The sequence below is a fragment of the Mercenaria mercenaria genome, chromosome 10 (assembly GCF_021730395.1).
Source record: "Mercenaria mercenaria strain notata chromosome 10, MADL_Memer_1, whole genome shotgun sequence".
Lineage (NCBI taxonomy): Eukaryota > Metazoa > Mollusca > Bivalvia > Venerida > Veneridae > Mercenaria > Mercenaria mercenaria.
This window is the reverse complement of record NC_069370.1, coordinates 60,223,168-60,238,953: the sequence shown is the minus strand read 5'-3', so window position 1 is coordinate 60,238,953 and position 15,786 is coordinate 60,223,168. Positions and strand designations below refer to the sequence as shown.

Genomic DNA, 15,786 nt, shown 5'->3' with positions numbered 1-15,786 from the left:
TGAAGTGTGGAAAAAAATATAATAAGAACTCCGCAAAGTGGGGCAATATATGCCCGATACTCTAGATCAGAGGAGTAAGTTAAATAAAAGAAATTTTTTTTGGGTGTGTGTGTGTCTGAGGGGGCAGTAATGTGGTAAAGAGTGGAGGTTGGAGTGTTTTGTGTGGCAGTGGTGATAAAATACAAAGGCACAAAAAACTAAGTGATTTTTTGTGTGTGTGTTGGAGGGGAGTAGCGGGAGCTGTAATGTGGCAGTAGGTAGGGATTGGGGTGTTTTGTGCTGCAGCATTGCTGGAATACTAACACACAAGTAACCAAGTGATATTTTTTCCAAGGGGGTGGGGGGGTGGGAGTTGTCTCATCACCACCCCCATACATGCCAAGTTTAAAGTCAATACCTTGAATAGTTTTGAAGTTGTGCTCTGTACACAGAAGAACAGATTTGATATATGAAAATTTGTGTCCTTGGCCTTTGACCTACTGGCCAAGTTCATGCGCTCTGCACATCATCTCATCACCAGATACCTATATGTCAAGTTTGAAGTCAATACCTTGAATGATTTTTAAGTTATGCTCTGGACACAAAACATGGCAGATTTGAAAGATGTACCTGTTATGATAAAACATTGGAATATTTGCAGTCCCTGTTAGGTTTTGATTTTGTCATTTTGGGGATCTATTATTTTAAAAGTATGAAACACTGAACTAAATAAATCAATGTGAAACTAGAGCTATCACTAAAGGTGATGAATGCACCCCCCGCATGCACTGACACAGTACATTGCAATTTGACGCACACAAGATTGCATAATTATGTGGACTTTATGTGTATAGACTGTATGTATACAGTATAGTAACAAAAAACAAAGTGCCATAACTATGCAGAATATTTATCTAAAAGAACGTAACATGCACCATGCACAACTAGGGTTGGCACTGATCACTTGTGTGAAGTTTCATTAAGTTATGTGCAAGGGTTTGAAAGATTAGGTGCGCACAAAATTGCATATGCAGACTGTATGTACATAGTATGTTAACAAGAAACAAAGTCCCAAAACTCTGCAATTTTTGTTGTTGAAAGAACGTGACATGCCCGATGCACAACTAATGTTGTTACTGATCACCTGTGTGAAGTTTCATTAAATTGTGTCAAGGGGATGAGGAGAGATGGTGCGCACAAAATTGTGTCTATGTATATAGTATAGTAACAAAAAAACAAAGTCCCGTAACTGTGCAAAAAAAAATCTGAAAGAACCAAACATGCCCCATACACAACTACTGTTGTTACTGATCACTTGTGTGAAGTTTCATTAAATTGTGTCAAGGGGATCAGGAGAGATGGTGCGCACAAGATTGTGTCTATGTATATAGTATAGTAACAAAAAACAAAGTCCCGTAACTCTGCAATTTTTTTTTTCTGAAAGAAACTAACATGCCCCATGCACAACTACTATTGTTACTAATCACTTGTGTGAAGTTTCATTAAACTGTGTCAAGGGATGAGGAAGATGGTGCGCACAAGATTGTGTCTATGAAATATAGTATAGTAAAAAAAACACAAAGTCCCATAACTCTGCAAAAAAAATTCTGAAAGAACCAAACAGCCCCCATGCACAACTACTATTGTTACTGATCACTTGTGTGAAGTTTCATTAAATTGTGTCAAGGGGATCAGGAGAGATGGTGTGCACAACATTGTGTCTATGTATATAGTATAGTAACAAAAAACAAAGTCCCATAACTCTGCAATTATTTTTTCGGAAAGAACCTAACATGTCCCATGCACAACTACTGTTGTTACTGATCACTTGTGTGAAGTTTTATTAAATTGTGTCAAGGGGATGAGGAGAGATGGTGCGCACAAAATTGTGTCTACGGACAGACGGACAGACAGACAGACAGACAACCTGAAACCAATATACGCCCCCTTACAATTTTGTTGTCGGGGGGTACAAAAAGAAGTAAACAGTACTATGAATATATAAGGAATAAATTCTGGTTGTGTAGTTACCATCTCAACATGAAATACTTGGGCTGCCTCCTCACACTTAAGACAGCATATGTATTACCCTAAATGCTAGAATGGAGGGATAGATGGACAGGACAAAGTAATTCCAATAATAGACTAAAAAAACTTCTTCTGTAGGGCTTATAAGAGACAGAGATGCAAGAACTGTAATTTTAATGTATGACAAAAAGCAGTGTGAAATACTGAAAATTCTAATATGACGAACAATCCTTGAATTGTCACAACGATATTATGTTGACATCACGTTGTGATATTTGGCGCATTGAGAAATAGCACTTTCAAATTTGATCAAATATTTTACATAAAAACATGTTTAAAACAAATATCACAAAGCATAACTGTCTTAATTAATTTACACACACACAGGGTTGGCCAATAGCTGTGCAGAATAATTTACCATCATTTGTGCCCCAATGAAACTATTCTGCAAAACATATAACCATTTGCGATCCTGGCGTGTATAAACAAAGGAGCGTGACAACCTCCCATTTGGCACCATACATGCACCAATAAACAGTTCTATCATATTTTATCTATATTTTACAAATAAAGATAAAATAGAATCGAAATAATTTACAGCAAAACTTTGTTTGAACATTATTTATACACTTGGGCGGTTATACATCGTACGGAAAAATTTCACAAGGGTGCAGCCCGACGTATAACCGCCCATCGTGTATAAAAAGTGTTAAAACATGGTTTTGCTATAAATTATTTCTTCAGTAACCAGAGCTGTCAAATGACAATGTGTGTTTGACTATTTTGGAAATGTTATCATACCCTTCTACAAAGTACAAATTTGACTATGAAAGTATTCAACAAAGTTTTCTTAGTATAAAAAGGGACATAAATATTTAACAAAATGTTCTAAAGATAAAAAGGGACAAGATTCTGTTAAAATAAAAGCCTTAGTGAAGGAACCTTGCACCGTCAAATTCTGTAAGCCAGTGTTGTTGAATATACTTGTCAATTCTTGATACCAAAGACTTGTGTGGTGTTTGAAATCATTCCATCCAGTAGCTGCTTACATGCAAAACTTTCATCGAGATTTATATGTTGAAAAGGGACATAACTTTGCAGCGCTAATAAATGTACGCCTACAGTACCTGACTAGTGGGATCAAGATGCCAAAGACATTTGTTGAATTTAAAGTCATTCTCTATAGTAGTTGCTGAGAAATTTACTTTTACCAAAAAAGTTTCAGTTAAAAAGGAGCAGTCTTGAAAAATTGTAAGCTAGATTTATGAAGTCAAATAATACAGAACACTTGTTTGGGGTATCTGACAGCATTTGATCCATTAAATTCTCAGAAGCTTCCTTACATGAAAAACTCACAAAAATTTCTGAGCAACAAAAGCTCGTAAATGCGAAATGCCCCCCTTGAAGCATTCAGTAACTGCACAAGGAACAGAAATTTTCAGGTCATTGTGACCTTGACCTTTGACCTACTGACCTCAAAATATAGGGGTCATCTGCTGGTCATGATCAACTTCCCTATTAAGTTTCGTGATCCTAGGCCCAAACTTTCTCAAGTTATCGTCCGGAAACCGTTTAACTGTACCGGGTCATTGTGATTTTGACTTTTGACCTCAAAAACTATAAGGGTCATCTGCTGACCATGACCAACCTCCCTATCAATTTTCATGATCCTAGGCCCAAGCATTCTTGAGCTATCATTCGGAAACCGTTTAACTGTTCCGGTCACTGTGACCTTGACATTTGACCTACTGACCTCAAAAAATCAATAGGGGTCATCTGCTGGTCATGACCAACCTTCCTATCAATTGTCATGAACCTAGGCCAAAGCGTTCTTGAGTTATCATCCGGAAACCGATTGGTCTACATACCAATAGAGGGGGCATAAAAAGGGGCATAACTTTGTTAGCAGTAAGCAAGAGATATGAAACCTGGCCTGTGATGTCATACTTGTGTATAAATCAAAATCATTCAGTTCAGTAGTTGCTGGAAAACCTGCTTACATGCAAAACCCAGGGGTGTGGAATTCCTATGTCTGACTTGTCCGACTCAGAACTTTTTGACGGCGGACAAGTGAGTTTTCGCATTCTGTTTGTCCACGAACAAGCACAAATTTTTTGGTTTGAAATGAAAAAAGGAAAAGATAATTTAGAAACGCTGAACAGTGCTTCAAGTTTATGGAGTTAATAAAAGAATTTGACGTACAAAATGGATGTTTCACCCGCCGAGGGCCTCTCGATTTCTCCAGTTTTGGGAAAACCATACTGCGTCTAAATTTAGCATCTCTTTCTCTGCATTTTGATTGGTTCCTGTCACGACCTCACATGATTTTTGCACATGATAACTCGGCGAATAGAAACAGGAAACATAAACAATTATCACAAAGTTTTGGACAAATTCGTTGTTACAACCTCGTCTGCCAACAAAAATGGAAGTCAGCAGTTAAAGCACAAAGAGCTCGCTAGTACGAGTCAGGAAGTTTCATGTTTTCTAACCGTAACAGTCAGAAAGTTTCATGCTTTCTCAAATGATTTCGCATGGCATGATGGGCAGTCTTCAAGGTATTTCTGTTAAATGTTTGACTGCCTCGCGGACGAACACAAGCTAAAGTGTCGAAAGCTTAATTTTTGAAACAGCTATAGTATTACACTTTATTATGTTTACGTTTGTTAATACTTGTAGATTATTGTCCAACAAAAGAATTATTTGCATGCTTAAATGTTGAAAATCCGGGCAAGTAAGTTTTGACTGCGGACAAGTAGATTTTTCAGTCTCATTTGTCCGTGGACAAGTGAAAAATATTGGGATTTCCACACCCCTGAAAACCTTTTTTGATGTAAATGCTAACAAAATGTGACAATAGCTAATTCAAGGGCAGTAACTCTGCTATTATATGAGCTCATAATCACATTTAAACAAGATATGCTCTATGTAGATTTCTTTAAAATTTGTCAACAGATGCTTTAACACTAACAACAATGAGCATTTATAATAGCTCTCTCCTAATTAACAAAAAGTAAAGTTCTTACCAAGTTTGTTCCACTGATCAGATATCGAGTCAACAAAGTCAATGTTTACTTTCTCTTCATGGTCCATTTTGACAAGGGCTATCTCAATCCCACTTCTATCCATTACAGCCGCTGAACAATCCCCTTGTTCCCCGTTTATAAAGTGCACGTTTAGTTTCTCCAACCTTTTCCCCATTGTACGAGAGGTCAACTCCACATTTACATTCCCCAAGGAAATTCTGGTAAAGCTGGTGGCAAACATCAAGATGTTTTAAATTCTCGACATCCCCTCCTTCATTCTGAATTTCTATAATTCTATTAGTTCCAAAAAGAACATGCAAACTTAATACAACAAACTCAGCCACTCCTTCGATTATTCGCCAGCTGAAAGCATCGGGGTCAATGTGACTTTTAATGTAATGTTCAAACTGCTGTCTATCACTAAATATACGTATCTTACTTTTAGGCTGTTTCTGCAGATCTAAAAATTCTTCTTCATTTGTAGTTCCCTCTGCAGCGGTTTCAACTGAAATACAGTATAACCTCTAGCTATGAGACCACTACAACAAATGCTAATGCTTACCTCTAATTTCTTAGTAAAATATCCTTTAATACAGCTGTAATCTGTGTGAAATTTCAGTGCTGTTGCACTACAGAGGTTGCACTGTACAGTCTAACCTGCATAAGCAGTCACCTATATACCTATATATACGTGACCCTGCTTAGAACGATCACCTGGTTCCACCATTGGAAATCCCTATATAATGACTCTTTATATAGCATGTCGGCCTCAGTGGCCAAAAATAACTGGGATCTGGACATTTGACCCAAAATGAAAAAGTGGACTGTTGGACATTTGCCCATAAGTGCTTATTTCTGAAACAGACATTTACACACTCCAACCCCTCACACGCGCACAATATTTTTGTCCCCAAATGATTGTCTTGGAATGAAGTTGAAAATAATTATCTTATTGCTGGTTTCAATATCTTTGTTTGTTACAACTTTTTAATAAACAGGTTTGAGTGTTAAAAATATAGTACAAATTAAAACAAGAGGGCCATGAAGGCCCTATATCGCTCACCTGACCTATTGACCTAAGATCATCAAGATAAACATTCTGACAAAGTTTCATTAAGATATGGTCATAAATGTCTCTAAAGTGTTAACTAGCTTTTCCTCTGATTTGACCCGGTGACCTAGTTTTTGACCCCACATGACCCACATTTGAACTTGATCTAAAGATCATCAAGATTAACATTCTGACTAAGTTTCATGAAGATAAAGTTATAAATGTGGCCTCTAGAGTGTTAACAAGCTTTACCTTTGATTTGACCTAGTAACCTAGTTTTTGACCTCACCTGACCCAGATTAAAACTTGACCTATAGATCATCAAGATTAATATTCTGACCAAGTTTCATTAAGATATGGTCAAAAATGTGGCCTCTACAGTTTTAACTAGATTTTCCTTTGATTTGACCTGGTGACCTAGTTTTTGATCCTACATGGCCCAGATTCAAACTGGACCTTGAGACCATCAAGATAAAAATTCCGACCAAGATTCATGAAGATACAGTCATAAATGTGACCTCTACAGTGTTAAGAAGCTTTTCCTTTGATTTGACCTGGTGACCTAGTTTTTCAACCCAGATGACCCAATATCGAAATCGTCCAAGATTTTATTGAGGGTAACATTCTGATCAAGTTTCAATAAGATTGGGCCAAAATTGTGACCTATAGAGTGTTAACAAGCTTTTCCTTTGATTTGACCTGGTGACCTAGTTTTTGACCCCAGATGATCCAAAATTGAACTCGTCCAAGATTTAATTCTGAGTAACATTCTGACCAAGTTTCATTAAGATTGAGCCAAAATTGTGACCTCTACAGTGCTAACAAGCTTTTCTTTTGATTTGACCTGGTGACCTAGTTTTTGATCCCAGATGACCCAATATCGAGTTCGTCCAAGATTTAATTGAGAGTAACATTCTGACCAAGTTTCAATAAGATTGGGTCAAAATTGTGACCTCTAGAGTGTTAACAAGCTTTTCCTTTGATTTGACCTGGTGACCTAGTTTTTGACCCCAGATGACCCAATATCAAAATCATCCAAGATTTAATTGAGAGTAACATTCTGACCAAGTTTCATTAAGATTGGGCCAAAATTGTGACCTCTAGAGTGTTAACAGTCAAATTGTTGACAACGGACGGATGACGACGGACGACGGACACAGGGCGATCACAAAAACTCACCTTTGAGCACTTTGTGCTCAGGTGAGCTAAAAATATATAATGCTGTTATAAGCGCTTTTGTTTCTCAATATCAGGCTATTATTTAACTACTGTACACCGCAATTTAATTATAAAAATGTTTTTATCAATCTATTTATCAAATTATCAATGAAAAAAAAAGCACACTTTTTCAGAAAGAAAAATGTCTCTTACCGTAGTTTTTGAGGACAAAAGAACAAACAAGAGGGTCAATGACACTATATCGCTCACCTGTTAAACTTGCCTTTGAATCATCAAGATAAATATTCTCACCAAGTTTCATGAAGATAAATGCGGCCTCTACAGTGTGTTTGATTTAAGTGGTGACCTACCTTTTGACCCCACATGACCCAGTTTCGAACTTTGCCAAGGAATAATCAAGATAAACATCCTGACCAAGTTTCATAAAGACAGAATTACAAATGTGGCCTCAAGAGTGTTAACAAGCTCTTTCTTTGATTTGATTGAGTGACCTACTTTTTGACCCCATATGACCCAGTTTTGAACTTGGCATAGAAATCATAAAGATAAACATTCTGAAGTTTCATGAAGATAGGTCATAAATGTGGCCTCTAAAGTGTTAATAAGCTTCCACAAATAGAAATATTTTGTGCACTGGTGATGGTATATTAAATTCATGATAAAACATTTCCAAAACAAATTGGTCAATATAATTTAATAGCTATTGCAGAAGTATGTCAAAATTGAAAGTTATTATCATCATCTACAGGACAGTATCTATTCCTAAAGAACAAGAAGAGGAAACCTTCATAGATTTTCTCCCATCAGTTGCATCTGAAATGTGTGTGTTTTTATAAATATGATAACCATGTATCAGAAGAAGAAGATAACTGTGTATCAGTCTTTTGAAAATGCTTTTATAAGAATAATCTTAATAGAGGGTCACACAATTACCATTTGTGTGAAATTATTTCAGAATCAGCTGCTCGTTCTACATACATAGAGGATATTACACAAGTGTCTTTTCATATTAAATTTATTAAACAAGTTGAATAAAATAACAAGAGGGCCATGATGGCCCTATATCGCTCATCTGAGTAGTGTTGCTTGCTTGAATAAATTTCTTACCTAAAGCTTTAAAAACAAGAAAATTAGGAGGGTGGGTCAAGGTAAAGATTATGCAAGATTACTTCTGAAATCTGGAAAATATTACAGGTAGTCCAAATCCTTTTGCTGTAGCTTAAAAAACAAGAAAGTAGGTCAGTAGGTCACATTGATGGTCATTGAAAGTCTGTTTAAAGATCGGCATGCAAAACTGTACATGTCATCAAAATTTCAAAGCTGTATCTTAAAAAAACAAGAAAGTAGGTCAGTAGGTCACATTCAAGGTCACTGAAAATCAGTTTTAAGATGGGTGTGCAAAACTGTACATGTCATCCAAATTTCAAGGCTGTATCTTAAAACACAAGAAGTATGTCAGTAGTTCACACTCATGGTCACTGAAAGTCATTTTTAAGATCGGTAAGCAAAACTGTACATGTCGTCTAAATTTCAAGGCTGTATCTTAAACAAGAGGGCCATGAAGGCCCTGTATCACTCACCTGACTATTGACCTAAAGACCATCAAGATTAACATTCTGACCAAGTTTCATTAAGATATGGTATAAATGTGGCCTCTAAAGTGTAAACTAGCTTTTCTTTCAATTTGACCTAGTGACCTATTTTTTGACCCGACATGACCCAGATTCAAACTGGACCTTGAAATCATCAAAATTACCATTCTGACCAAGTTTCATGAAGATATAGGCATAAATGTGGCCTCTACAGTGTTAACACGCTTTTCCTTCGATTTGCCCTAGTGACTTAGTTTTTGACCCTACCTGACCCAGATTTGAATCTGACCTATTGATCATCAAGATTAAAATTCTGACCTAGTTTCATTAAGATATTGTCATAAATGTGGCCTCTACAGTGTAAACTAGCTTTTCCTTGGATTTGACCTGGTGACCTAGTTTTTGATCCTACATGACCCAGATTCAAACTGGACCTTGAGAATATCAAGATTACCATTTTAACCAAGTTTCATAAAGATACAGTCATAAATGTGGCCTCTACAGTGTTAACAAGCTTTACCTTTGATTTGACTCTGTGACCTAGTTTTTAACCTGACATGACCCAGGTTCGAACTTGACCTAAAGATTATCAAGATTAACATTCTGACTAAGTTTCATGAAGATACAATCATAAATGCGGCCTCTAGAATGTTTACAAGCTTTTCCTTTGATTTAACCTAGTGACCTAGTTTTTGAACCCATCTGACCCAGATTCGAACTTGACCTATACAGCCTCAAGACTAACATTCTGACCAAGTTTCATTACAATATGGTCATAAATGTGGTCTCTAGAGTGTTAACAAGCTTTTCCTTTGATTTGACCTGGTGACCTAGTTTTTGATTCTACATGACCCAGATTCAAACTGGACCTTGAGATCATCAAGATTAACATTCTGACCAAGTTTCATGAAGATACTGTCTTGAATGTGGCCTCTACAGTGTTAACAAGCTTTTCCTTTGATTTGACCTGGTGACCTAGTTTTTGATCCCAGATGACCCCATATCGAACTTGTCCAAGACTTTATTGAGGGCAACATTCTGACCAAGTTTCATTAAGATTGGGCTATAATTGTGACCTCTAGAGTGTTAACAAGCTTTTCTTTTGATTTGACCTGGTGACCTAGATTTTGACCCCAGATGACCCAATATCAAACTCATCCAAGATTTTACTGAGGGTTACATTCTGACCAAGTTTCATTAAGATTGGGCCAACAATGTATCCTCTAGAGTGTTAACAAGCTTTTCCTTTGATTTGACCTGGTGACCTAGTTTTTGACCCCAGATGATCCAATATCGAACTCGTCCAAGATTTTATTGAGGGTAACATTCTGACCAAGTTTCATTAAGATTGGCTCAAATTTGTGACCTCTAGAGTGTTAACAGTCAATTTGTTGACGACGACGGACGACTGACGACAGACACGGCGATCACAAAAGCTCACCTTTGAGCACTTCGTGCTCAGGTGAGCTAAAAAGAAGAAAGTTGGTCAGTAGGTCAAGGTTACAGTCAAATGACCCCTAATTACATGGGGTCATACGGTAATTATAATTAAACAGTCTAGGAAATATGATCAGATATTTTTTAAGTATTTTTTCCTATATAACTCATTTAAAAACTATGTGACCCTCAGGGCGGGGCCTATTTTCCCCCCTACAGGCATAAGTTTAACAATCTTGTAAGGGAGCCGCTAGGCAATGTTACATACTGAATATCAAAAGCATAGGCCTTGAACTTTCAGTCAAGAAGATTTTTAAAAGTTTTTTCCTATGTAAGTCTATGTAAAACTTTGGACTCCCAGGGCAGGGCCTCTTTTTACCCAAGAGGCATAATTTGAACAGTCTTGGTAAAGAACCACTAGGCAATGCAACATACCAAAAATCAAAAGCCTAGGCCTTGCAGTTTCAGACAAGAAGATTTTTATTTATTTTTTCCTATACAAGTCTATGTAAAACTTGGGACCCCCGGGGCAGGGCCTCTTTTTATCCTAGGGGCATAATTTAAACAATCTTGGTAGAGAACCACAAGGCAATGCTACATACCAAACAATATCTAAGCTCTAGGGCTTCTGGTTTTTGAGAAGATTTTTTAAGATTTTCTTATGTAAAATCAAGTGACCCCGAATGTTTTATCATCTGTATATTATGTATATATTCTGAGGCCCACATGAAAGATTGGGAAACCAAATGTGTAGCCTCATTAAATAAAGTCTTTACTTACTTACTTACTTACTTACTTACCCCTGGGGCGGGGTCAATTTCGACCCCGGGGTCATGATTTGAACAAATTTGGTAGAGGTCCACTAGGCAATGCTTCACACCAAATATCTAAGCTCTAGGGCTTCTGGTTTTTGAGAAGAAGATTTTTAAACTTTTTCCTTTTGGTTGCCATGGCAACCAGAGTTCTGCATGGAATTCAATTCTTTGAATAATTTTGAAAGGGGGCCACCCAAGGATCATTCCTGTGAAGTTTGGTGTAATTCTACCCAGTGGTTTTCAAGAAGATGATTTTTTTAAACATTGTTGATGGACAACGGACAACGCACGACGGACATCAAGCGGTCACAATAGCTCACCTTGTCACTTTGTGACAGGTGAGCTAAAAAGTGACCACGCCCACTGGCAGCCATGTTTTTTGACAAATCGATATAACTTGATCAATCTTGGTAGAGAGTCATACAAGGACCATTTATTCTAAAATTGGGCTAGCAGTTTCACACAGGAAGATTTTTAAAGTTTCCACTATATACATATAGGGAAAAGTGACTACTCCCTCTGGCGGCCATGTTTTTTGACGAATCAAAATAATCTGAACAATCTTGGTAGAGGTTGACATAAAGCATATTTGTGTGAAATTATTTCAAAATTGGACATTCGGTTTAGGAGGAGGTGTCGTTTGAAGATTTTTCTATTTTCAGCTCTGGCGGCCCCTATGTGCAACCAAACGGAACCGTTTGAACAACTTTGGTAGAGGACCATCCAAGGAACACGCATGCCAAGTTTCATCAAAATCCATTCAGTGGTTTTGGGGGAGATGTCTTTTAAACACAATTGTTGACGACAAACGGACGCACGCACGACGAACACAGCGTGATCATAATAGCTCACCCTCAGCATTGCATAGGCGAGCTAAAAAACTACTTTCTTTAATTATCATAAACAAATTAATACAGCCAATGACTCCAATACTTTAAACGACGTCGACGTCACATTTTCTAACATCAGATCTGCATTACAAACCATACAGTCTTAAAATTACAAAATTGCATTTCTCATATATCTACATAAAGGTGTTCTGACAATTCCTCTTTTCCCTTATCCTGCATTCTTTTAACTTATGTATATAAACGCATCATAACTGAATCAAATCATCATTCTAGTTTTCATTTTACCGATTTCATGATCTTTATTGGATGAAATGAAATGTTAACAAAAATATAAACACTGAAATCGTACTTACCTTTAAATGTTTCTTTTGGAGCAACGGAGACTAAATCTGCCTACAAAATAAGTAAAAAAGACTGTAACAGAGTTGTTTAAGTAATATGCTCTAAAACATATGATGCCAATGATTTTTGTATAACTGTATACGTCATAAATGTAAGACAAATGGCTTAATTGGGCCAGGGTGAACATTTGTCAACAGGGATTTTTTTCCTTCTTTGACATTCACCATGATTTAACCATTCAAACAGTTTGTTTGATGATATTTACATGAAATTTAAGGAAGAATCATTCTAAATGATGTTATTAATTAACTGTAAAAATTCCCAATCTGAGTAAAAACCCCGCTATTTTCCCCAATTTATCCGGTACCGGACCTTTTCCCAAAAGGGCAAAAAAAAAAATCAATGGTCAAAATTGAGATAAGGTCTGCTATAAAGATTAACTTGCCACTAAGTTTAACAACTAACTTGAGGTACCATAATCTAAAATGAGAGATGTAGCTAGCTAGCAAAGCCCAACTTTTCATAGGCCTTATCACAAAAATGTTAAATCAAGTTAAATCCTTCTTAATATGATAAATAAGATACCAGCTTACATAAACAAGACGGACATGATTGCCTTAGATCACTCAAGTGAGTTTCATAGCTGGCTTAAACAGTTTTTAACAATCCTCTCATGTTTCATGACTTTAGCTCAAATACATTTTGATACATGTGACATAAATGTCTAGGCCCTTTTTGAATATTTTCTAAGTCAAGACCCATAACTCTGGTCTAGCCAAACTTGACATGGTGAATGTCTCAAAGTGTGTTTGAATAGTTTTGCTCCTAAACAACCTCTAGATACTTTGACAGGGTATAATAATAGCTACAAACTCTGTGACAGAATAATGATCCATCAGATCTACAAACATATTAAAGAGACATCTGAATCAGAAAGTGTCACAGCAATAATTACCAATGCAGTTGGTACAGGATCCATTGGTTCAACTAATGATCCAAATTTTATGTCTGTTTCAGAAACCGTTTCTCCTCCCTTTATCTTCACAGCAGTGATTCCTTCTCCAGAATCTGTAATAAAGATATTCTTTAAAGATGGTATTATACAAATATTAAAATAACAAACATATTACTTGTATAACATTTTGTATTACAATAACCATAGCTACCATTAAAAGTACTTTCTTAATACAGACAGAAACAAGAGCAGTCACAGGATTTTGGTGCTGGGTAGTGAAATAGCTCACATCTGAGGAAGCCGGAGCAACCACTTGAGAGTTTAATACTCCAATGTGTATAACTATATTGAACAATAGTTGAAGTCTGAGTTAGATGTGTTTAGTAATATCAGTGATAGGGTGAAAGCGTATCAAAACATTAACTTAGTAGAAGACATAATTCATGGTATATTTTTGCAAGAGTAATGCACCCTGTGTAATATCATGTGGCTAATTATGTGGAACAATGATTTTAAGTTTGAATACAAGGAATCGGTAAAACCAAATGATGCTCCCCTGAATAACATATTAGAAACAAAAACAAGAGGGTCATGATGACCCTGGATCGCTCACCTGAGTAATATGAGCTACATGTTTCAAATGTCAAACTGATGATAAAATATTAAGAAAGTCATTAGGTCACATTCATGGTCAATGAAATTCAGTTTTACGATTGATGTGCAAAACTGTGTATGTCATCAAAATTTCAAGGCTCTATCTTAAACAAGGAGCTGCGTTCAATAAACGCCTGATGTCCCCGGTGGCATCCTTGTCGGTACAAAGCAACCTAAGTCCAAAACGAGATCAAGGTCAAACTGTGGTCAGGTGATGTTTGAACATGAGGAATGGTCACAGGTTACATCTGTATTAGTATCAATTCATTCTTGTAAGCGGTATTAATGCTGGACGAAACCGTCCCATTTGGTTAACCAAAAGATAGCCCATATAAATCAACCTAAGATAATTCCAGTCAATGGTAAATATAAATAAATCACCAATGGAAACGGACTTCCTGGCTGCAGCAAAAAAAAAATATATATATACAACACTTAAATGGTATGGTAAAACACACTTTCAGACGTCTGTAATCAACAAATGACCTTCAATATTCAATCACCGAAATACACTGTCTGAGAGATTTTTTCAAGGCAATTTCTAGATTTTCCATGATCTGTTTGGGATTTCCATGATATTTCTATGATAAAATCTATCTTTTCGAAATTCCATGACATTTCCATGATACAGTGATTTTCCATATTGATCTCACTGAGGTTAACATTAATGCCAAATATAAACAAGATTGCTCCATGCATGTCAAAGTTATGGTCCTGACAAACAAATCCGGACGGACTAACACACGGACGCATGCACAAACACCGAACAGCCATTTGGACAACTATGTCTTCGCTTCCGCATTTTAGCGGGCTCGCCAAAAATGTGGAAGTAGTTCACACCAAAAACTTGTTGCAATAGACCAACAACCACCCAATTAATTGAAGATTATTACAATATGCCCCCTAAACTTTATTTTCAGTAGTGTAATAACAGAATACTTACCTTCTTCTGAAGAAGTATTGTTTAAAAAGGTCCTGCCTAAACGACTGGCAATAATTTTCTACAAAAGAAATTAGATGAGGGATATTACTGAACTTTAACACCAAACCATGCATGTAATATCATAAAAGCTGGTCACAAATGCATTCAAGCAAGATGGTTGTTCTCAGTTTTTTAACCAGGAGCTAAAAACCATGTATTTGCACAGTTTTGTTAAAAGTTACTAAACTAGAGGAAACACTATCAGAAAGTAACTACTTTTGGCCATACATGAAAAAAGCTCATATACTTTGATGGCCTAAGTTGACAAAGATGAGAAAACTCAAAGAGCTTTTATGGCCAAATTTGCCAGTCATAAAAAAACAAGAGGGCCAAGATGGCCCTAGGTCGCTCACCTGAAAAACACACCATGTTTGATCTAGTGATTTCATGGAAAAAAATATTCTGACCAATTATCATTAAAACTGGAGCAAAAACTACAGTATAAACAAGTATTTTCTTTGATTTGACCTAGTTTTTGACCTAAGATGATAATATTCGAACTTGACCTAAATTTCATCAAGGCTATCATTCTGACCAAATTTCATGAAGATCAATTGAAAAATACAGCCTCTATAGCATACACAAGGTTTTTCTTTGATTTGACCTAGTGGCCTAGTTTTTGACCCTAGACAACCCATATTCGAATTTGACCTTAATTTCATAAAGGCAACCACTCTGACTAAATTTCATGAAAATCCAGTGTAAAATGCAGCCCCTATTGCAAACACAAGGTTTTGCCTTGATCTGACCTAGTGACCTAGTTTCTGAATCCAGATGACCAATACTCGAACTTGACCTAGATTTCATCAAGGCAATCATTCTGACAAAATTTCATAAAGATCAGTTGAAAAATACAGCCTCTATCACATACACGAGGTTTTTCTTTGATTAAACT

The 15,786-nt window shown here is 36.5% G+C and overlaps 1 protein-coding gene across 1 annotated transcript in view; it reads right to left on the bottom strand.

Moving 5' to 3' along the window:
• Positions 1 to 15,786, bottom strand: part of LOC128546429 (uncharacterized) — a 60,272-nt gene that overhangs the window by 7,296 nt on the left and 37,190 nt on the right. Inside the window, exons 6-9 of the mRNA XM_053516943.1 lie at positions 14,853 to 14,910; positions 13,256 to 13,368; positions 12,312 to 12,351; positions 5,034 to 5,538 (exon numbers count right to left, since the gene is read on the bottom strand). Of these exons, the coding sequence (XP_053372918.1) occupies positions 5,129 to 5,538; positions 12,312 to 12,351; positions 13,256 to 13,368; positions 14,853 to 14,910 (621 nt within the window). The 3' untranslated portion in view covers positions 5,034 to 5,128. The remainder of the gene's footprint in view (positions 1 to 5,033; positions 5,539 to 12,311; positions 12,352 to 13,255; positions 13,369 to 14,852; positions 14,911 to 15,786) is intronic.